Below are 23,985 nucleotides of genomic sequence, written 5' to 3'. Positions count from 1 at the left end.
CCCGCGCTCATTGGTCGGGCCGCGCCGCCAATCGGGCGGCCCGCGGGGGCAGGGACCTTGGTGTGCGCATGCCCCCTGGCGGCCAGCAGAGCCGCCGTAAGATGGCGGAGTGGGTAAGGCGTAGTCGTTGCCGCGGTGACAGAAAAGCGGAGCTCCTGCTGGAAAACACAGCGCCTGCGTGCGGTGCGAGGATCACGGCAGGAAGAGGAGCGAGCGGGGAGCACGGCAGCTGCTGAGAACCGAGTTTGGGCGGGAGCTTTGCGACTGACGCGACAGAGAGGGTGTGAGACGATTCAGCCCGGCCCTGGGCGCCCACCGGGACATGGTCTTAGTCAGGTGTAGACCCCGTGTTAGCAACAGCTGCACCGCCGGTTTTCCTGTCAGCTTTCCAGCTTATTAATACTGTGCTAAAGTGAGAAGGGAGGGGCTTGCATCACGGCAATGCAGAGGCAATGCTTCAGCACGCCACTTTCATTCTCAAAGCACACATTGTAGCTCTCACCCCCTTCCTGCGCTCGTCAACACATTCTCCACCATCTGACACTTCTTCTGCACTGTCTTGCCCCTAGAAGACCTCCCACTGAAAAACGATTAATGACTGAAGATATCAGTTAGGTAACAGAAACTGAAACTATTTTCGTGTACGTACCCCAGTGTTAGGTTTTCAAAAAGGAAGGGTGGTAGGCCAAGTCCATTGCTCGTACTGCTGAATTGGGGATAGCACTAAGTAGTAATGCTCTTACCCAGTTTTATTTTTCATTAATACAGTCCCTTGTTGCTAAAAGACAACTTTTAAGAACACATAATGTTAAAGCTAAAGACCGTTAAAATCTACATTGGCTAAAACATCTTCTAGCTTGAATTACAATGTATGAAAAATGCAGAGTAAACATAATATAGACAAAAAGGAATACAAATAAATTAATATCTAGAAGGGACAAGTAAAAAACCTTCCCTGATTATTTATTTCATTTCATACTTAAAAACTTTAGTCTAAAAGAGAGAAGGAAACATAAATAAATTGCTCCAGTTCTGTCATCAACATGACTTATGCAACTCTTCTGTTCTTGCTTCTCGGTTTGATCAAAGTCATGATGCACTTGAAACTGCCAGCTTTTTCAGATGGTCCATGAATACCTGGAGACTAACATCATCTGTCAAGATTGGGGCTCCCGATTCCTGCAGAAAAAAATAAAGAAACAATGAGCCTAAAATGGTGTGGTTAACACTGGGGACTAACTGAAAGCGAATCAGGTGTCAGCACTCTGAACTAACTGCCTGCTGAATCAACCACCTTTTTCCCTGCAAAGGACAGATACCTACTGGAGAGATGCTACTTTTGGGCAACAGCACTGACACTATCCTCTAGTGCAATCTGAACTGCTGGAAAAAAATAAAGTATCTTCTTTCTAAAGCATTAGGAATTTTGCTGCCCAAAGCTCTACACAATCAAGGTAAAGAAAGAGGATATAAAAGTCTACTATTCTCAGATAAATTAGATCTGTATGTATCCATATGCTTGTTACTTTTTCCAGAATACTAAATACACGGTGATCTAAGAGTTTTAAATCATATTTGTAGGAAAGGGTGAAGATAAATTTCTACATCAGGTCATCTGAAACCTGTAAGAGCATATCTTAGATCAAATTAGCTGCTTCCTTCAGCAGCAACCACCACAGAAAATTGTCCTGGTCCACCTGTGCCCCATGTGTAGCTGGGATATAGGAAGGGAGATCAAAGGCACAGAGCACTCATTCTGAATCATAGAATCATTATGGTTGGAAAAGACCTCCAAGATCATCAAGTCCAACCGCCAACCCAACACCACCGTGCCTACTAAACCATGTCCAAAAGTGCCACGTCTACATGTTCTTTGAACACCTCCAGGGATGGTGAATCCACCACTTCCTTGGGCAGCCTGTTCCAGTGCCTGATCACTCTTTCAGTAAAGAAATTTTTCCTAATATCCAACCTAAACACCTGACACAACTTGAGACCATTTCCTCTTGTCCTATCACTAGTTACCTGGGAGAAGAGATCAACACCAACCTCCCTACAACCTCTTTTCAGGTAGTTGTAGACAGCAATGAGGCCTCCCCTCAGCCTCCTCTTCTCTGGACTAAACAATCCCAGTTCCCTCAGCTGCTTGGGAAAACTTGGGCCCCAGACCCCTCACCAGCTTCATTGCCCTTCTCTGGACACGCTCCAGCAACTCAATGGCCTTCTTGTAGCGAGGGGCCCAAAACTGCACACAGTATTCAAAGTGCGGCCTCACCAGTGCCGAGTACAGGGGCACAATCACTTCCCTACTCCTGCTGGCCATACTGTTCCTGATACAAGCCCAGATGCTGTTGGCCTTCTTGGCCACCTGGGCACACTGCTGGCTCATGCTCAGCTGGCAGTCTACCAGCATCCCCAGATCCCTTTCTGCCAGGCAGCTTTCCAGCCACTCTTCCCCAAGCCTGTGGCGTTGCATGGGGTTGTTGTGACCGAAGTACAGGACTCTGCACTTGGCCTTGTTGAACCTCATAGAGTTCAACTCGGCCCATTGATCCATCTTGTCCAGATCCCTCTGCAGAGCCTTCCTACCCTCCAGCAGATCAACACTCCCACCCAATTTGGTGTCATCTGCAAACTTACTGAGGGTGCACTCAATCCCCTCATCCAGATTATTGATAGAGATATTAAATAAGACTGGCCCAAAAACTGAGCCGTGGGGAACACCACTTGTGACTGGCCACCAACTGGATTTAACTTTGTTCACCACAACTTTCTGGGCTTGGCCATCCAGCCAGTTTTTAACCCATCGCAGGGTACACCTGTCCAAGCCATGAGCTTCCAGCTTCTCTAGGAGAACGCTGTGGGAGACAGTGTCAAAGGCTGTCTGTCCAGGTAGATCACATCCACAGCCTTTCCCTCACCCAGTAAGCAGGTCACCTGGTCATAGAAGGAGATCAGGTGGAGACCACTCATCTCCTGCTATCAAGCTGCTGAGGTACTGAGCTGTTCTGGCAGCACCTCTATTTGGACAGCCATTCCTTGGATCCATTGAGAAAAAGCCCCAAAGTCAACTGGACTTTGCTGAAAATTTGCAGGGGATTCAGCACAAGAAAAGAAACATAAGCTAATCATCCAGGCTTGAAAACTGTATTCTGATCATCTTGTCATCTAGTGCTCCCCACCAGTACTGTTTCTCTTATCAACAGCCATGGACTCAAATAAGCAGGTTGAATAAAAATCTAACCTGCCTAAGCCTTAGCGGCAAATCTTATAAATTAGTTGTGTCTTTTAAAATGCTACAATTATTGCAGTCTCAGCTGGTAATTCCATTATCAGATCCCTTGGTACCTAGAAACAACTTTGTTTCCTTGCACCACAAAGCACGGTGAAGTTTTCAAATCCAGTCACATATGTCTGCAAAACGCTCTTAAGTAAGAAACAGAGATCAAATGTAAACAGCTCATGGTTTGTGGCCCTGAGGTGAAGCAGGATGGCTAATGCATCGACAGATATGTAAATGTACACTTCACGGTATTCACAAACACGAGCAGCTCTGCCACTGCTTACCTGTCCCCAGGCATAGAGGTTATTGTGGGTCTGAGAAGGGTTGACTTTAGACAAGAGGAACCGGGCCTGTTAAGACAAAACATTAGAGAAGTAGGTATGTAAAATGACAGACCCGTCAGCTTCCTCAAGACTTCTTACCACCTTAGATACATGACTATTGATGTTCTTCCACTTTTGCAAGCAAGACGCTAATTTAACTTAAACAGACCTCAAGCCCAGAAACAGCCCTGCTCCACAGACAACTTGTTTCCAATGGGGGCACAGAGTGCTCTGCTACAGCAAGCAGCACTCACCTGGGAGGGCAGCTCTGGTTCCATGTGACATGGGCATGTCACCAGCACTGGCCCTCGCATGCCCCTGTCTGCTCTTCAGAAAAGAGGTCAGTGGAGAACCAGCATAACACAATCAGGTCAGAAATTAATACAAAAATTTTGTTTTGGAGCATCAGTTCATGCCTCCTCACTGCTACAAACAAGCCACACAGAGACAAGCACTGCACAAGTGCAATTCCAGGAAGAGCAAAAATAGAAACTATTTTATATCCTCATTCGGCATCCGAGAATAAAAGAACAGATGGTCAATCATTCAGCGTAACTTAATGTTCTAGCAAGCTAACTGCACTCCCTGTCTTGGGTAAGTTTAGATAGGTTGCCTGGGGAATAAAAAATTAACTACGCTGGCTTTTCTGGTTTTTTTTGGTTTTTTTTCCATTTTCAGATTTCAAAAGCACATCCAGTAAATGACTGACTTATTAAATGACAATGTTGTAGCACGAGCTCAGGAGAAAATATGCAAGCTCTATACTTTGAAGAGCTAAATTGCTACTGTATTTAACTTACAGAACCATCCTTTTAGTAAAGCAGAAAAAGACAGGTATTTGCTCTATTCAACAACAGAAAGCGTTCCTCGATAAACCTCCTTACCTGACTGCCCCCGTGTTCAGTGTGGATGTAACGCGGCATTGGGAATCTCGTCTGCAAGATTTCCTGGGCATCATCCAGTGGGGCTTGCAGTAGGTGCTTGAAGTTTTCATATTCAGGCATGTCTTGGTAACCAGCTTTCTGCCACTGTGCAATAGTCTATTGACGGGACAAGGAGGAAATTAAAAAATAGTAGAGATGTCTGCAAGCCTCGCCTTTTTAACCTGCACAACTTAAGGCAGCAGAACATTACCTGTACTTCTGCTTACAGAGCACAGGACAAATGCATGCCTTCATTACTCTGGCAATAACATTATTCAGTTTCTGTCTGTTTCTGAATTTAAGAACAGACACTCAACACAAAAGCTGGCAGCAGCTTGTGCAGTGCAAGAGCAATTAATTGAAAGTGATCTTCAAGCCTTTATTTTTCAGCCTGTGCCAACTCAGAAACACAAAACATTCACAAATGACTGACATTCTGAATCTGACTTGGTCTTAAATGAAGCAGCCATTGCCTGAACAGGATTTTCAAAATACTTAAAACCATGTACCTAACAATTGCTCTGTACATGCACAGGTCACACACCCAGCTCTTCCTTTGTCTAAATTTTACCCAGTTGCTGAGGTCTTGCTCAGTGTCTTGCTTTGCAACAGCAGACAGAAACTGGTTTAAGGCAACTCTGGAAGATTTGTCATTGTTGACTCAAGCATTCAACTCCTGTTCACATCAATCAGGTATCCCTGCTCATTTCGCAAAGGGAACAAATCCTGTATGGAGGCAAGTTGGGAGCTAATGATGGAGCTGCCACAAACTATCACGCCAAGGATCGAGCATTCTAATAGCAATCATTAAATGAAGTAGCTTAGTTCAAAAACAAAGGGAAGAGTTAAAATGCCTCCCCAAAAGTTTTCACTAATAGGAATGTTTGACCATAAAACAAAACGGGTTTATTTCAACTACTCCAATCTGATGCCATCTTTAGGTAAAAGAAACTGGATGAGGGCCACTCCCCAAGCAGGACTATAAAGGATACAAGGGGGAAAAAGGCATCAAAAAACAGGGAGATTTTCAGAGAAAAAAAAAGTGGAAAACCATCTTCTTCTTCATCCCTTACCCTATAACTACTTTATGGAGTAATTTCCATTCTGCAGCTACAGTAGCATACTGCTCCCCTACAAAAACAGACATGATTAAAATACAGATCTACAAGTCTGCATACTGAAGAGGCACTGGAAAGCCAAGGCTTTGGATATTGGCATAGATATAAATTTTCAGAAAGGGCAAGTACCTAAGCACTTAGCTCAGTCACAATGAAAGGAAATTAGCAGGAACTCAAGCAAAAATTGGTAAAATTTGTGGCTGATTTCTTTATATGTGTCTAAACGTAGCAACCAAGTATCTCACGTATCTGAAAATCAAACTGCAGCTCTCTGCCCTGCTTAGTTTCATCTTTCTCTGTCTTTTTCCAGGCATGGTAAGGGACCATCTTCATTACCAAGCTAACATGACAGCTATTCCTCAGTGCAGAACACATCCTTAGTGACTCCAGTAGGATTTTTTTTGTTAAGTTGAACTGTGTGGTAATTGTATTACAACTGGCAGCGTGTATATGATCTCATTATGCGAGTGTGGCCTTTGCCAACAGCTCTTTTTATACCAACAGTGACACTGCACGCACGCATGGCAGGAAGGAGGGAGTGCAAACAGAGAATGAGAATGTATTTCACTGTACCTCACCAAGGTAGATAACTATCTGGAAGAAAGTATCCATCAGTAGGATTCTGTCAGGAAGAATACTGCTGCTGTCCAAAAGCACTGGCTGGGGAAAAGAAGGAAGAAAGTCAGGTGTCACCAGGCCCTCAGAACTGTATTACCCTCCATGGTTGGCTGAACAGCTGGGGCAGCCCTGCCCATATAGACACAACTCCACAGAGGGCTGCTCAGTCCATGTGAACGCCCTGCAGAGCGTGGTCAGCCTTCTGCAGCATCACTGAATGAAGCAGCAGGCTATCAGCTACTGTATGAAGCGCAGGATGCAAGACAGCAATTTCTATGGCTAGCCATGTTTAATTTGAAATGATCTTGAGCAAGAGTATCTTGAGAATAATAAGGAATAACATGTAAACTCTGGCAAATGCTGCCGAGAAGGTTTCCAAGTGTTACCCCAGCAGCTCCTGCGTTTCTTTCCTGCCAGACACACTCCTTTCAAGGAAGCTGTCAATGTAAGGGAAGCTGTGTCCATCCACTGAATACTTGCAGACAGTTAAACAAGGCTGTATAAACAACTGAAAGTAAGCAGCTGGTGGGAGGTTATGCCCTGGAAGGGCTGAGGCTTGCTGACTTACACAGTGGAGATGGTAGCCTCTGGCAGAGAAGCAAAAAAGTTATACTGACAGCTGCAATATTCACTAGATGTTAGGGGGTGGGGGCTGTGGCTTGACATCAGGAGTAGGGGCGATAGGTTGGGTTTTGGGGAGTTTTTTGGTGGTTTTGGTTTTTTTAATCAAAGCTGTAAGCTTACTGAAAACACAATTCCTATTTTACATTGCCACATCTCGTCCTTTAATAATTACCTTGATTAAATATATATAGGGGCCTTTTTGCTGAAATAGTGTTACTCTGACTGAATACTCATTATTTTGGATTGATCCACCTCTTACGGTTAAACAGGGACTCACCTCAGGAGGTCCATGAAAAGAATAAGCATAAAGGATGGGCTGGATCATAATGAGAGACTGGGTCAGATCTTGCCTAGCAAAGTGGTGACGGTAATAAGAAGATTCATCTGGACTGTTATTGAAGACCTGCAGGAATGGGGAGCGTCGCAGATGGAACATGAACTGCACCAGAAAGATGAGTGGGAAGGGAAATGTCACCAAGTTGCCAAAACTTCTGCACCCAAGCCCAATCTTTCTGAACTGCAAATTCTTTGAAAAAAAAGTCTACCCCTTATTAACTCCTCAGAGTTCTTCCCTTATCAGTCATTTGCAACAGTAAACTACAGGATCAGCCCACCAAATTAAAAACATGTACATTCCTCCTCTCTTGAATCTGATAAATGGTACAAGATGTTCTACCATCACTTTCCCTCCCCCTTGCACACTTTTCCCATGGCTGAGGGAAGTTAAGTTCTTACCTGGGGATACAACGAAAATGATTCTGACAATCTGAAGGAGTTGGGATCATCTTTGTTGTATTGTCCAAATTTCTGACACTGTTGGAAGCAAAATGGATACTTTAGTTACCTGTCTCTCTTTTTTTTTTTTTTTTTTTTTTTTTAGAATTAACACTTTTTTTGGGGAAGGGTGTGTTCTTTTGGTTGTTTTTCAACAGAGCAACCAAGGCATGAAAGTGACAATAACAAGTAATAAAAATTTGTTTTTCTTTCAATCAGTGGTTTCTGTGTCTTACTGGAATGAGAACAATGGTTCAATCTATTTTTTTATTCTGGCCCCTGTTTCTTCAGTGTCTGATTTGCTGTATCTGTTAGTATCAACTCCACATGGGTGTCTGGACAAAGCCAGAACTGATTTAGGCAATTCAGGCTTCTGAAATTCAAAGGAATAGACAGTATGAAGTTGTGGAAGACTACTACCCTGAACCTGGCACTGGTAAGCCCGCATCGGAATGCTTGAGTCCAGTTTGGGGCTCCACAGTGCAAGACAGACAGATATACTGGAGTGAGTTTAGCAGAGGCCACCAAGCTGGTCAGGGGCTGGAGCACCTCATGTAGAAAGAGAGGCTGAAGAAGCTGGGTTTGTTCGTCCTGGTGAAGAGTGGGATCAAAGAGTCATATCGCTGGCTACAGCAACCTGACAGGTAGCTAGAGAAATGGAAATTTGGGGAGGGTGGGGGAGAAAAGAGAAAAAAAAAATAATCACAGTGACTGTGATGAAACATTGGAACAGGCTGTCAAGGGAAGCAGTAGAAACTCCATCTTCGGAGATCTTCAAAACTCAGCTTATCAAGACCTGGAGCAACATGCTCTAAATTCAAAGCTGGCCCTACTGTGAGCAGGGGAGTTGAACCAGAGGCCTCCAGAGGCCCCTTCCCACCTGCATTATTCTGTGTTTCACTATCACTTCTTTAATCTCGGGTTTAAACCCTTCAGCATGACGGGGTGTTTACCTACCCTGCTCATGCTGGTTTCTGAGCTATTGCACACTACAACACTATCTCATACTACAACTATGTGACTGTGATCAGAACACAAACAAAGCAAGTAAATCTGGAAAAAGAATGGTGTTTTAATTTCCAGAGACCATTTTTAGTAAATTCAAGAATGCACCCAACTGCAGTCTATTAATCTTACCAGTCTGATCAGCTGCCTGTCCAGCCATCGCAGAACATCAGGTCCCTCCTCAGATTCAGCTCTGTACACTCCCAGTCGTGCCATCAGCACAGCAGCTGCTTCCTGGTCAAATGCAGCTTCTATATGCTGGAGTTGACTCTGTGCATCTGCCCAACTATAGGGTTAGTAAAGGGTTAGTGCTACATGCATTCACCTTCAGCAAAGCCTAAACCAGATCCAGCCTCCCTGTGCCAAATACTCTGCAGCCAATGCATGCAACAAAAAGCTTAGAAAAATTCCAGCACAGACTGAGGCTTAAGTTTCTGCCATCTGCCAAAGAACTGGCATGAGATACTCACTTTCTGGCTATGGTGGTGACACGAATGCGTTTCTGCGTACTGGAGTGTTGATACTGAGTGACAAACTGCACTGCCCCTCTGCCTCCCTGAGGTATCGGTGCATTGTGCTGCAAACAGAACAAGGTAAGCCTTCAAAACGAGCTGGCTTTTTCATAAGTCTGTACACTACAGAGACATCCAGGGCATCATTTGAGTAATCATAGAATAAGTAAAAGCTAGAGATTGACCAGAGAAGAGAGACACGTCTGTTAGTGTTGTGTTTTCCAGCAGCCCTCAGAGTCCAGTGGTGCTGGGCCCATTTAATATTGTGCCTGAGACTTTATCAGCTTGTCCCTTTAAAGACAGCTGCAACATACCACCTCTATAGTAATGAACCTAAGAATGGCAGTACGAGGTCTGAGCTAAGGTCCTGCGAGTCCACCATCCTATTCCCAACAGTAACAAGCCCACACAGCAGCGAACACAAAGAGAGACAAACATGGAATAGAATTCCTTTGGAGTGGTCTTCCTAGCTTCTAGCTGCCACATACTCAAAAACTTCCTGAGCTAAAAGCTGCTTCTGAGCCATCAAGTTATTACATCTTGGAGGATCAGCCCTCCATGAATTTGAAGGTATTTATACTTCTATCCTCCACAACACCTACTGGCAAAAAGACAACTTCTTCTTTGTTAAATAAATACCATAGAAAGAAGATAAGGAAAGAATGCTGGTTTTGTACAGAACAGAAATATTAGGCTATTTACGCATATGAAAACAACCCCTAAGACTATTTCTTTGGCACAAAACACTTGGTTGCTTTGCAACCATCCATCTGCAACACAGACGATGTCGTTGCATTTCCTGGCCCTGTTACAAATACTTTGTTGTGTAAAAAAGGCAACAACAACAACAAAACAACAACAACAGAAAAAAAAAAAAAACAACCAAGCCAGGACTGACCTGATTTACCACTTCAAAGTAAATGGCCAGAGTTGTGCTGGGATCCAGGCTACAAATTTTCCATTGGGATGTTCCTCCAATTCCAAGCTCCTGCATAGAATTGAAAAGAAAGTAACATTTTTGTCTCTAGCAGCACGTAAGGCAAGCTTATGTTAAACTCTGATCAGAGGTACAAGTTACGGCAGGCCTTCTAGATTTCTTATCTTTTGGGTGTGAATGAAGTTACTGAAGGACATACAGTTAAAAGAAAGCATTACAGGGCAAGACTAGGAAAGACTGTCTTTTCCTAGGGATGTTTCCAAATTGTTGTTCTTGCAAACCACAATTTGAGCTGTAGGTCTAGACATAAACTCTGTACTGGTTATTTAAGTCTTTATTTCCACCTCAGAAACTTACGTTTTCAGAGACACATGGCCCTTTAGCATTCAGGGATATGCATGGTCCAATAGCTCCTGCAATTTTCAGCTCCCTAGAGGTCTAGAACAAGGTAAAAAAAGTTGTGGGTTTTTTTTTTTTTTTTAATCAAGTCAGTCACATAGAATACACACAGACTAAATCAGTTGCTGAGCTTTCACCAGATGGTACATACACATTGCTGTCAGGGAAAGTACCTCTTTCCCAGATCACCCAACTACAATTAGTGAACATAAGAGAATCCACATAGTCACATTATAATAATGAAGGCATATTTATAGTGACCATGAGAAAGTATGAAATGTTCCTTGCTGAGTGCAGAGAGGCTGAGCTCAGGGCTTTTTTTTTTTTAAAAACCAAAAACAAAACCAAACAAAAAACAACAAAAAAACACCACCAAAAACCACCCAAACATATTTAATAAGCTTCCAAATAAAAATCACTCAATTCCAGTATGGTGCTTCTCCCAAAACAGGCATTATGGCTGACCTCAAATATGTAGAATTTTCTACACCCCAGATACTTAATCAAAATGAACAGCACTTGTATTTCCCAGGTAATATTATCCAATGAAACTTATCTCTCACCTTCACATCCAAACTTGCACCAAAAGCCATCCGAAATTCCCCGTTGAACCCTTTGTTAAATACCCGCTGGAAGGTCTGCTTGAAGAGAGAAGTATTGAAGGAGTCTCCCATCACCATGTGTCCTCTGGGAAAGAAAAAATGATACACAAGGGAACTTAAGCAACTGGGAACCAGAAGTAAACCACAAAGGATACATCCCTCCAGCTCTCATGCGTGCAAACGCATGCAGAAACTGTTTTAAAGCGTGCCTTTGCAGAGGTAGAGTTCACATCAGGGAACACAGATTAATGGATGCCTCCTCCAAAGCCAGACAAGTTAATGCCAGCTTGCTTTCACAACTATATTCCTTGCCATCCCTTTAGCTGCCAGTTAGTTAGAATCATCTCAACTCAGGAAAGAGCTTTGCTCATCCTGCTTTCCCTGAGTAGGGCTGGAACCACCCAAACTCCAGGCAGGACGGCTGCACCACTGCGGTACAAGGATGGATGTACAGATCTGTGCTGTGCACCCCTCAAGTGCCTTGGTAAACCCAGGCCTGATTAGATGGAGCTTAGTAATGCATGCAAAGGGTCAAACAATCTCTCTTCTGCTTACTGAGTATTATATTTTTATTTACAAATACTTTGCATTTGCTCAAACCATCCTTTGACTCCCTAGACACAGCAGATTTTAAATGGCAATGCTGAGCCCCTAAAAGGCCCGGTTTAGCATACAGCCTTCCTCACAGAGACCGTAAGGTTTTCAGCAATATGGAACACAGAAATTTACCCCTTAGAGATGTTACTTAAAACTAGATCCAGGGAAGCCAAGAATCCCTGGAGAAAGCACTAGTAAGTTGTTAAGCAGAGAAAATCTGGCCCGCACAAAGAAAGCTTCTACCCACCATGCCTGACACTCTGCTCTCCTGATGGCACTTCAGTCATGCACACACCACAAAGCATGGCATCTCTATGCCATAAATTTTGGAAAGGATATTTGCTATTTCCCAAGGAGGCAGAAGGCATTTGCAAAAGACATGTTGCACCATGCTTTAGAATACCTTTCTTAAAGCAGGACATCGAGTTTTCTACTAGCAGTGCTAATTCACATGCTGCTTTGAGACTTCAGACATGTGGACTGGGATCAGGGGAAGTTTGCCATATAATTCCTGGCAAATTCAAACCACAGTTTAGAATAGAATGATAAAAATCTCACCCTTTTGCCCTGACAGCAAACTTAACTGCCTTCTGAATCACTGTTCCCCTCAAAAAAAAAAAAAAAAAAAAAAAGAGAAAAAAAGAGAACAGGTGCTCTCCTGCTGTGAACATACCCAGTCAGGTTTGCACAACACTTCATCTCTAGCAGTCCAGTCTGATCCAGGGCACAGGCATAGATGTCAATGCAATGCCCGTTGGCTGCAGTGCGATTAGCCAGTGTCTCGTAGTGCTGGGGAAAACATACACAGTGTTTAGGATACCGCAACGGGCAATTTTTCTACTGCTGTCCAGCTGAGGCCAATACATGAAACACAAGGTACAAAGGAAACAATTACCAGTGCTGTGGTAACTGAACAGCTGTTTGCTCTTACTGCTCTGCTGGAGTACACTTCTCTTTACTAGCATGTTTGCACTTGGCCAAGCGTGAGTTGCATGTCACAAATACAGAGAGTGGATGAATTGCATGGGATCTTTGTCTGTGACAACTTAGGGGAAACCCAAAGGTTTCCAGGAGATAGCTAAGAGAACAGGTGTCACGCTGCTTTCTCTAAGCTGACAGGCACATTTCATGCCTGATGTTTTTACTATTTCAACTGTTGTTTCATTCACCAAGAAGACAAAGGAAGCTTTCTGGAAGTGACCAATTCTTGGAAGACAGGTTTTTTGCTCCCCAGAAGGAGATACAATGATGGTGATGAACAAACTCTACACCTGCCATCAGCTAAGAAACTACACTGAAATACTTCCTTCTCTGAGAAGGCACAAGACTGTGCTGGAGAAGTAACTAGGAGGGAGTCTTTATTACCCTTCCCTTGACCATTCGCACAATTTAACATACACAAAAGGCTCAAGAACTTCAAGGACAATCAGGCAAATATCTGGACATACTGTTCCCACATTGAGAGAATGGAATACGTTTGTTCCCTGGGAAAGGACATTGGGCAGCTGTCAACATAGCAGTGTATGCAGGTGTGTGTTATGTCCTTACCCCCCATTTAGCGTTCTGACACAATATTCAGGGGTTTTTTTTTTTTAAACACACCCAGCAGGCTCTAGCACCTACTTTGGTGGCCTTCTTCATGAACCTTGCGTTGTCCTTCTCTATGTCATGCCAAGAACGGATGGGTGTTTTCAGTTCATCTCCCACCACCATGCCCGGTCCTTGTGTTGGTGGTCCACCTGTAAAGAGCATTATTCTGGCCCCTGTGTTTGGGAATGTGCCCTAAAATTAAAACAAAGACTTATATCAGAGAGAGAGTGGGAGGGAAAAAAAAAAAAAGGGGCGGGGGGGGGAGAGGGAGAGACTGATTAAATGGCAACAATGCTTTCTTTAGAGAAGCATCTGCATGTGTTTCTGCAATGTCATTAGGAATCTGTCTCTGCTAGAGGCCACCTTGATAAACAGCGATGCATTTCCTGACAGTCACAGCACTCTCAAGTTTAGATTCAAGCTACGTCAAGTGTCTTGAGTTCGTAACAGGAAGTAGGCAGTTTCTGTTCTTTTTACTTACATCTTAGATGACCCTCAGATAAACCCAGTGTATAGTATCACCTCAACACAATGATACACACAAGAATCAGAGACCTTTAAACACCTGCATATTTCACCATTTACACGTAAACTCCCACCCCACTCTACCCCAGCTGGTGCTAGTTCAGTCAAACATCAGCAGAAACAAATTGCACCTCTGCAGTCCAACATAACTGGGCCACAGACCAAGCTGGACTGACACCTGCAAAGACTGCCGGGTGCTTACTTTGACCAGCTCATCCCAAACAGCAGCACTAAGAGTACCTCCAGTAAGCCAACAGCAATCGAAAGAGCTACTCCAGTGGAACGTAAAGGCCTCTTTCCCTGGGTCACTGGCCATGGGTCCCTTTGGAGTTCTCCAAGCAGATCTGTTAAATTCATGTCAATCTTATGTACTGGCTGCAGAAACCTGCAAAAATTAAAATAAAGTGTTTTCCTGCTTGTAAGTCCTTCCAGTTTAGAGAAGAAAGAAAGTGTCTCTTTGTTCCTGGCACACATAAATTGCACTGAGATAGTTATCAGAAGTAAAAAGTCACATCACATGTTCCCTTCTTACATCCAAACTTTCCAAGCTAACAGGCCTGTGCAAAATTAAAAAAAAAATAATCAAAGCAAGACATCAGGAACTGACAAGAAGGCAGTCACACAAAGGATAGGAAAGAACTTCAGTGGTGATTCAGTCTACCAAAATGCACAAGCGCTGCCACTGAAAGAGGAGCTAAGAAAGAGAAAACTGTATTCAACAGAAGCAAATACAGCTTTACTGTTCAAGGACCACTGCTTGCTTGTCAATCATTTTTTGGACTTGCTGGGTCAGGGGGTAGGAGGTGGTACGTAGGTGGTATTGTTATGCATAGACCAGGACCCCCATGGATTGGTCTATCAACAAGACAGGCCCTTGATGTAAACAACTCCTGAGCAATATTGCTTTTGAAAGAGAGCTACTCTATGTTTTACAAGGAGAAATCCAGTCTGAATGGCAATCATGTTCTTGCAACTGCAAAACCAAGATACTATAGAAGTCTAATACATCACCTGCAGCTCTAGTAAATCCCATCCATATGTATCACTTGATGTAGAGAAGTAACTGTGACAAGACAATACCACTTCAATCTTTTTACAAAGACTCCACTTGGGAAGCCTAGGTTTAGAAGCAGGACCCCAAAGGGGCACAAAACATCTGCCCTGCTCTTCCGCTGTGCCGGTGCAGCTTACCTGCTCGAAATAACAGGTTGCTCTGGAGTTTGAAAAGGTCTTCCCTGTTGAATGGGGACAGCTGGCCTTGAAAGCCCAAGCATATCCTAGAGAATAGTAAAGAGGAGGCAGAGGAGATGTAGTATGCAAACACTAAACGTATTATTTGCTGTCAAGCAATACACCCTGAGGCCTGCAACACTGTAGCATTAAATACATTAAAATCTGTGAAATTATTCAATTTTGAACTCCTACTAGGAATGGATCAATGGGTCCTTTATGTGAGATACACAAACTCTATCTTAAACAAGATTCTGAGGAACTTACAAAGGCAAAAAGACAGGACAGATACTGGGACAGAAACAGGATAACAGTTAAGAGCACTTAAATCTCCCTCCTCCCCAAGAGCCCAAAGCTTGAAAGACCAGCAGTGGTATCAACACTGTTAACAAGAACAAGCAACTGGCCTAAGAGACGGCAGAACATACCTGTATTTGCTTAGCTGTCAGGTCCTTTGTGCCCCTAAACACGTAGCTCTTGGAAATCCCTTCACAGCTCAGCTCGTGAACCTGGATCATTCTGCCGAAAGTGATAAGCCCCACCAGAGCGTCGGCAGGCAGCAGACTTAGGGACATCTGGAGGGACTCCTTCAGGGCCTGCAAGTCCTCCTCTTCCAAGCAGGTGTCGACAACATAAAGGAAGATCAATGGTGTCTGCGGACCTCGCTAATGTGGAAAGAGATGGATTTATTAGGCGCGTGCATACACCAGGTGACACTTTATAACGCCTCCAGCCAAGGGATAAAATGAGCCCTACCTTAAGCACCTTGCAGAAATGCTATTTATTTGCATTATCATAAGTAAATCTAATACATATATAAGCCATCACAAACAAGACAATTCTGGGGGCTTCAAACTTTCCTATGACTCATTTACCTGCACTATATATTCAATTGTTGAAAACTGAGGCATAAGCTCTGCTGGTTGATTGACTTCAGATATGCCTGCATATGCTGGAGGGAACTGAAAAAGAGAACAAAAAATCAGGACAAGAAAGCTGCAGGACAGAAATGTAGGGCCCTCCCCTGCAGTACAGAGGCTGGCCCGCTCATTATGTGGTTATTTAACTCTTTATTTACTGCACAAACCTGATTAATTCATGACAAGAGACCCATACTGCTGTCTTTCTAAGCACAGACAAGTGGCCAACAGTAAGGACAGCTGCTCAATCCAGTGCAAATAAAAGGTAAGACTAAAGCAGCAACTACACCTAAGCTGAAATTCATTTAGTCATGTGACACTTTCTGGTGGCAAAAGTCTACTCAAATCTAATGAATTTCATACTTGGCAAAAACAGTAAATGTCAAGTCCAAAAAACAGACTGGAATTATCTCCTTTCTATGCCCTGCACACTGGGAAAATCACAGGCAAAACTGAACTGCAAATAGACAAGATGTCAGGTAAAACAGACCCGTTAACAAGTACTCTGGCCTGGGTTCACAAGAGAAAAAGGCCAAGGAAAGGAATCTAGAACAGTGCAATTTATGCTTAACCTCCTTTGCCCGCGGAGGTCATCAATAAAATCTTCACTGGAAAGATTAAAGGGCTGATGCTTTTTCCAACTTACTTGATTTCTCTGAAAACAGAAGTTACAAGCCCAGAGCTTGGCCCGATAGTCAACTTGGCTGCAAGGGAAGACGAGGCATTAGTGTAACTATAGGAACAATTTTACAGTGCAGCTTCACAATTATCCATGCTGGTTCACCGCACTGAGAAAGAAATAGAGTACCAGACACTCTAATGCTCCAACTTGAACAACAAGAGTTTTAGGGATTCAGACTCTTGTTCTACTGCCAGAAAGTCCATTAGCTCATTCAGCCCTGTCACTTCCAGGCTTGTCAGCATGATGGACCACTGACAGCTCTCCAGAGCTTAGCCTTTGGCAGGCCAAGACTTGGGTCTAACCATTCTTTCACTACACTTCAGTTTATCTCAGTCATCTTCTTGTTTGTACAGCTGTAGCACACAAGTACTCCAGTCACAGAGCAGCAGAAGCCATTCACCCAGATCCTGCACAAACACTGAACAAACAGGCTGTTCCCTGCCCCAAAGAGTTTACTCTCCTTTGCCCGTTACAACATCCTGTAACTGCTGGTGCAGTAAAGCCTGGCTATATTCTTATTTCATGGGCATTATCTCTTACTTCCTCTTACTGGCCTTCCCTGCTTTTTCTCAGCCCAATGCAATGCTCCCAGTATATGATCATCACATGATTTTGGGACTGAGATTATTCCTCTTAAATTATCAGCAAAACTTCAAAGAAAACTTTTGATGCTTATACTGGAACTGACCTACAAGCAGTAGGATGTGTAGGAAGCAGGAAAACAAGTGAACATTGCAACCCAGAGAACAGTATCACTGCAGTCAGCATCTTTTTTTCTTTTAAGTTTCATTATTCACCACAAAATTCTCTGGGATGGTAAGAGGACTGGCCATTTCCATATCCTTTCTGCTCTGTTTCTGACAGCTCTAGTAACAGGCTGGCATCCAACACATCTCATTAGGCACACATGGATTTTAACAAACCCGCTACATCTACACAAACACATAGACATGGCACTTCAGGGACATGGTTTAGTGGACATGGTAGTGTTAGGTTGATGGTTGGACAACCTTAAAGATCCTATGATCTAATGAAAAAGGCTGCCAGGCATTGGGCAGAGAAAAAGGGGAATATGAAAGTAGTGAGGTTCAGATAAAAACTAGGTACTATCCAGCCTCTCTTAACATCCCAAGCCAAAAAATTCATACCAGAGTGGGTTGAGCACCGCTTTGCAAGTCAGCCTGCTACAAAGCACCGGTTCATACTGCACAGGCGGCAGGTCAAGACGCTCCTTCAGTGGGGTCAGAAGACAAGCCAGGGGGACAACCATCCTCGTGGCCTCCAGCCTGCTGGAGGGCCAGACATTCCAGCTGAAACGCACTCCGTCACGTTCCTCATTTTGCTGGATGAACTCCAGGTACGTTGCCATGGGACTACAGAAGCTCTGAAAGGACATAAGCAACACACGTTCAGGCAGCAGTCGCCTGTTTGGACAGCAGTCCTGCAAAGGAAGTCAGCAGATCAACAACATGTAGGCACAAGGCATTGCAAGACAGAGCCAATATGTTATAATGAGTTAATCTTGTTATCAAATGAACCATGTGACTACATTAATCTCTGCTGTCCAGTGCCCTCATCAACATCCCAAACAATTAAAATCCCACCAAATCCAGCAAAGAAACAAAGAAATGTGACATCAAAGCCAGAATGCAAGGGTTTTTTTTTTTGTTGTGATGTACATTTAATATCCCAATACCCATTCAGCTTCAGGCTGGCCTCAAGGCAATCCTGCCTGACTGGCATCAGTAAAGGAAAACAGGTCAGATTTGCAACACATCCTGAAGCCTTCAGCTAAAACTTTGAGGGAAGAAAAGGAGGTCAAGTCTGAGACCAAAACACTCATCACAAATGTCATCTGGTTTCCAGTCTACCCTGCTTACAGATGGAAAAGAGCACATGACAAAATGTCAAAAAAGATATTTGGTGATTTTAGACACCTTCTGTGCATAGCACCATGTCCCACTCCCAGTAAGGGAGGAATTGAGAGTCCAGCAGACTTCAGAAAACACATGCTATTCAACGAGAGATATCCCCAACACACCAGGGAAGTCACTCTCTGTATTGCCTTACTAAACTCTTCAGAGTAAGATGTGAACAAGACCTCTCAGACCATCGTTACCTTTCACGCCTCTAAGAAAGGGAAGAACAAGCCTACTGAAAAACTCACTCATCAAATCCAGCCCACAAACACCACACAGCATTGGCAGCAACTCACAGAGCCAAGAGCAGTAGCACCACAACCCACTCCAGCCAAGGAAACTCAGAGGTTCACCTCTGGCGGCAGGTGCTCCAGGATTACTTTACTCCTGGTCCTCACTGCAGCTGGGAGATTCAGGAGGGCTACAGGCATGAGAAATCAGAAGCACCACCTCCCACAGAGGAGTTCTGGTGTAACATTTTCCTACAGACCTCCAGACTCATCAACATTTTCCTTGTCCTTGCTGTTAAGGGTGTAAATCAAGCTTACAGGCATTGCCCTGTATTTTAACCCTCACCTCTGGATGGATAAACAGAAGTGTTCAGCAACGCATCCCCACCACAAATGGGTCTGTCAAGGTAAAAGTCAGAGCTGAGCTTCTCTGTAAAAGACCCCACAGGAACAGGAAGATGAACACCTGATATCTCAGGTATGCAGAGCAACTGCAGTGCGAATTTACTCCATGTTACTCCAGCTGCAGCCCAGCACCACTCCCCTGCCTCTGGCTGAGCCCCGACTGGGTCTGGCACAGGCTGCAGCCCTGCTTTGGGGTTGGGACAGCAGAAGGGGAGGCACTCCCACCCCAGAGAGGGCTGCGTAAGGTTTAGGGCCAAGTGCCTGCCCAGTGTGCCAGCTTCCTGACCACAGCAGGGCCCTCCAGCCCCAGTCGCAGCAACCTCCAGGGCCTGGCCCGGCAGTGGGGAGGTCCCAAAGCCCCTATCCAGGAGAGGAGGGGTCCTACTAAAGCTTCGGCACATGAGTGGTAGCAGTACTCCAGTTTCTGTACAGGAGCTGCTAACAGAGCACACTGCTGACCCACCCCTCCCAACAAAACTTCCCTAGCGAAGCCATAGGGCCCAGCTCTGACCCCCTATGCCACTGGTGCCCAGCACTGCCACAGCACTGGAGCCCCCGCACCGCTCCAGGTGGCACTGCTGACCCCCAGCCCAGCCCCGGGGGACACGGCCGACCCCAGCCCAGCCCTGTGGGACACTGCCAAGCCCCAGGACCCTCAGCACTGCCCCAGGGGACACTGCCGACCCCCGGCCCAGGTAGAGCCACAGGGGACACCCTGAGCCCCTGCGCTGCTCCATGGGACACTGCTGATCCCCATGCAAGCGCTGCTGTAGGGGACACCACTGACCAGAGCCCCCCATAGGGGACACCACTGAGCCTCCCCAATATCCCCGATAGGCTGATCCCTCAGCCCCCCCCTCAGAGGGGACGCCACTGACCCCCTCAACCCCCCCTCACAGCGGATGCCACTGACCACCCCCACCAAGGCTCCCCCTTAAAGGGGATCCCACCGACCCCCACAGCCCCCGCAAGAGGAGACACCACTAAATCCCCAGCCCCGCTACACCACCCGCCGTCCCCAAAGGGACGAGGACCCCCAGGAACCCTCCCCGCAGCGCCCACCTGCCCGCTCCGTGCTGCCCGCTGCCGCTCTCTCCCGGCAGGCCCCGCGCTCCCGGCAAGGCCAGCTCAGCGCTACGGTGTGCCCGCAGGCAAGATGGCGGCACCAGCACGCACCGCCCTCCCCCGGCGAGGCTCCGCCGACATCTTAGCTAAGGGCACCCTAGGCGCCGTTCCGAAGGACGGGAAGCGTCATGACCCGACCAAACATGGCGAGGCGGCGGCGTCAGGGAGGCCATCTTGACTATGGGTGCCAGGTGCAGCGTTGGAATATAGGCAAGGGGGGGATGCCCCTACTAAGTATGGGGGCGGGAAACGGCGTCGCTTTCCGGCACGGGCCGGTGAGCTGCCGGATGAGGGAAGAAGAGTTTCTCTCAGGGTAGTCGGTGGTTTTGGGAGGTGCTGTGGCCTTCAGCAGGGAGAGTCGTCTTTGTAAGCGTAGAAACTCCTGGGAAAATGTTATAAATAAATTTACTAATAATACAGATACTGTTTAAAAAAAAAAAAAAAAAGCAAACTACAAGACCAAAGCAGCCTAATCTTTGCTTCAGTTTTCAGCCCCTTCGTCAGGCCAGGGTCACCTTTCCAGCGCTCGCTGGCTCTGGAAAGCGTGCCAGGCCAAGCCCTGAGGCCGCCCAGGTCGGCTAGGAGGCAGGGCCAGCTGAGTCAGCCGGTTCCAGGCTGGAACTTGAAAAGGGCCAAGACAACATTTGCCTGGTTTGGTTTGCTCTGAGGACACGCACCCTTCGACAGCACATCTCCCACCGTGCACATACCAGGTTCCTGGTGTTCGCTTTCAAATATGCCTGACCCCAGTACATTGGATTTTCCTGCCTCACTGTTCCCAGAAAATAAGCAGGAGCCTGCTTTAACTTCACAGCTGGCTTGAGGCCACAGTGGTTCATGGCTCTGTGAGGAAACCTGCACCCCAGCCCGCTGGGAAGAGCCTGGTGCCCAGACCCTCTGGTGCGGAAGGATCCGGGGATGGCCACAATATCCAGAAATGCAACATGCTGCCTGTGGATGTGCCGTAGAGGTCTGACCAAACCTGACTTGCCTCAGAAACTTGTCTGTGCCTTGAAACTGGGCAAGTACATTCCCTCTTTCATTGCTTCCCTCTCTTGTTGCTTCCCACAGTCTCTTCTGAAGCCAAAGCCTGTTCCTAAAGAGACCGAGGACATGAATCCTCCACTGCAGCTTCGTGTAACGTTGTGTAAGTGGGATTTGTCTTATCTTAATGTATGCACATAAAATCAATTGCTGAACACTGCAAACTTCCACACATCCTTCTAGGGGCAAAGGTGTTATACTGAAACATCTTGATCCGCTTCTAGTAGCTTGGGTGCTTGCCTTCAATTCGTGTAGTGGTCAGCCTATAAATATTCCCCAGGCTTCTGTACGAGCGTCACTCCATCTTCACTTAAAGGAACTTAGTGACCTGTGATCAAATTCGCTCACCTATGCACCGTCAAGCTTTGGGTTTTTTTTCTGTTTTCTCTCTTTTAAATGCAAGAGAAATCTATGGTTTTGTATTTTGTATTTTTCTCAAAGTAATTTATTAGAAGAAAGTCTGTTCTGAAGTTGCTTGGTAACACTCAGCTTAAAACAACAGGAGCAATGTGACTGAAAAGCTGCCCAGCAGCGTGGTCCTTCTTGTAGATTTGATGATCAGGCTCCTGTTTTTCTCAGGTATGTCAGAACTCACCCAGTTATCATGCTGGTATGTGCCTACACCTCTGATATAGCAGATAAAAAAACCAAGAGAGCCAGTGGTATGGAGATCCAGGTGGCATTGCCTCCTACCAGTTAACTAGCACAAGAAATAAAAGCTGGCCAAACTGTGGCGTTTAGATTGCCTGTAGAGGCTCTCTGTTGTGACCAGCCACAGCGTGATGTTCTTTCTTTCTACTCTGTGAGCTATGTGGGACACATCTTACACTTTTCTTAGCTATATGAAGGTTTTGGTAAAACTATGCATAGGAGGTGTGGCCACTTGGACAGACAATAAGCAATTAGGAACATAAATATATTTTAAATGTTACTGCACAATCTACAATGGAATGCTTGGCTATAAAAAAAAAAGTAATAGGCAATCTCTTCTCAGTGCTCAAGCACCTGTAGAAATCTGTGACTGTTCCCAGTTCACAGTCTGTGCTAAGAGTTTGTTTGCACAGAAATATCAAGAAGTTAAACAAACCATTGAGGAGAGAAGGACAAGGTTTTCCACTCTGTTCTCTGTGCCCCTCATGATACTTCAACAGACCCTGGCAGTGGAAGAAGAGCCAATGAAACTGCCCTAGGGCTATTGTAGAGTTTGGATCCATCGGCAGTCCTTCTTCCATTCCCTGGATAGCACAGAAGAATTGGCTGACAGATAAGGAGCAGAACTGTGTAAGTACACAGATAGGGGCCGTTTTCCGAACACTGAATTCCACAGGGAGATTGTCATTGCCCAGGGAACGCTTGAGGAAACTGCTTTAACCAAGAGCCATTCCTTCTTCCCAGGGTACAAAAGGTGTATTTTCTACTGAAGCATCTAACAGTGGAGAGCAATGTTCCTGTAAAAGACTGTATCAAAAATTTGTCTCAACATTGTTGAAACAGCGGGCCACCACCCGAGCAATGGCTTCCCGTTATCTTGCAAGGCAACTCCTGTTGTCTTGCAAACCTGAATGCAGAGCTGGTTCCCAGAAATCTAGCCGTAGCCCCGCCCCCCCCCCCCGCCCCCCCCGCAAAGCGCCCAGAGATACATATCACCCGGTAATGGACATGCATATCGCCTGGTAATGGATCACCCGGTAATGGGCATGCATATCACCACCAGGTGAAGGGTGCGGCTAGGAAAACCAGCTCTCGAAATTCAATGAAAACAACCAACGTAAAAAGGAACACTTCTAGACTTAGACACTTCTTCTTCTACACTTCTACACTTCTACACTTCACTTCATTCATTCAACGGAATACACATTCGCCGGAATACACACCCACGGAACTGACATCAAGACGACCAACACCGGACGGATCGTCACCCCATCGAGCGAACTGAACTGTCGGGACGCCGCAGCTCCGTGGTGGTAGCTATTACAACCGAAACTCTTTCCCCTCTTTCCTTTCTCTCCTTTCTCTTCCATTTACAAACTCCTTATCAGGTTAATAAAGTTACCTGGCACTTGACTCCATTTTGAGTCTTAATTCTGTTCCCGAGAATACGAACAAAACCACGCTCTGGTGTGTGAGAGGTCGGTCCAGCCGCCCCTAGCCTCCCAGACTCATCTGAGGTCGGCTAGAACGCAAAGGGGCCTTCCTCTCGTCCGAAATCAGAACGTGACAGTTCCACACTCAAAACAAAGCAAAACGAGTGAGCTGAACATTAATATTGCCTTCCTAGCTTCCTAACATAAGGCAAGTCGTGTCCTTTGCAGGGGTTAAATTTGTGTAAAATCTGAACATGAGCAGAGAGATCACAAGTTCAGTGTGAATAAAATAGCAGAAGGACACTACCTATGCTTATACGCTAAAGTGTATAAAATTCAAATTACTTTACTACTATTGTTAACATCCTCAGACCCAGGACTTGCTCTCCAAGCACTATCAGTAAGAGGCAAAGCAAATCTCTTCTTCTGGAGTTACTAGTTTATGCTTCATTTTACATCTTCCTCACATCGCTACATCTCAAAAGCAAAGCAGACTCAGGGCTTCAATGCCATGCT

General features: G+C 45.4%; 2 protein-coding genes across 3 annotated transcripts; one reads left to right on the top strand and one right to left on the bottom strand.

Annotated features, from left to right (window-relative positions):
* Positions 1-734: 734 nt before the first annotated feature.
* On the bottom strand, positions 735-21,180 carry SEC23B (SEC23 homolog B, COPII component). Of its 2 annotated transcripts, none has more exons than XM_086745470.1 (20): positions 21,052-21,180; positions 17,811-18,046; positions 16,627-16,684; positions 15,936-16,022; positions 15,489-15,725; positions 15,022-15,107; positions 14,071-14,215; positions 13,339-13,497; positions 12,389-12,504; positions 11,080-11,203; positions 10,475-10,555; positions 10,079-10,168; positions 9,139-9,245; positions 8,801-8,954; positions 7,625-7,702; positions 7,167-7,328; positions 6,221-6,307; positions 4,491-4,646; positions 3,568-3,633; positions 735-1,179 (listed from the first exon to the last, which is right to left on the bottom strand). In XM_086745470.1, the coding sequence occupies exons 1-20, from the start codon at positions 21,178-21,180 to the stop codon at positions 1,090-1,092; spliced, it is 2,448 nt and encodes an 815-aa protein (XP_086601596.1). In that variant the 3' UTR covers positions 735-1,089. The 2 variants fall into 2 exon arrangements, with proteins under 2 accessions (XP_086601596.1, XP_086601595.1); XM_086745469.1 differs by lacking the exon at positions 21,052-21,180 and adding an exon at positions 20,279-20,389.
* Positions 21,174-22,822, top strand: RBBP9 (RB binding protein 9, serine hydrolase). Its single transcript, XM_086745472.1, is given in 5 exon segments — positions 21,174-21,311; positions 21,413-21,488; positions 21,888-22,047; positions 22,524-22,622; positions 22,625-22,822. Coding segments are annotated over 3 exon segments (339 nt in total). The 5' UTR covers positions 21,174-21,311; positions 21,413-21,488; positions 21,888-21,989; the 3' UTR covers positions 22,807-22,822.
* Positions 22,823-23,985: the final 1,163 nt, after the last annotated feature.

The sequence above is a fragment of the Chlamydotis macqueenii genome, chromosome 3 (assembly GCF_036417535.1).
Source record: "Chlamydotis macqueenii isolate bChlMac1 chromosome 3, bChlMac1.mat, whole genome shotgun sequence".
Lineage (NCBI taxonomy): Eukaryota > Metazoa > Chordata > Aves > Otidiformes > Otididae > Chlamydotis > Chlamydotis macqueenii.
The sequence above is the reverse complement of the archived record's forward strand: the minus strand, read 5'-3'. Positions and strand labels throughout refer to the sequence as shown.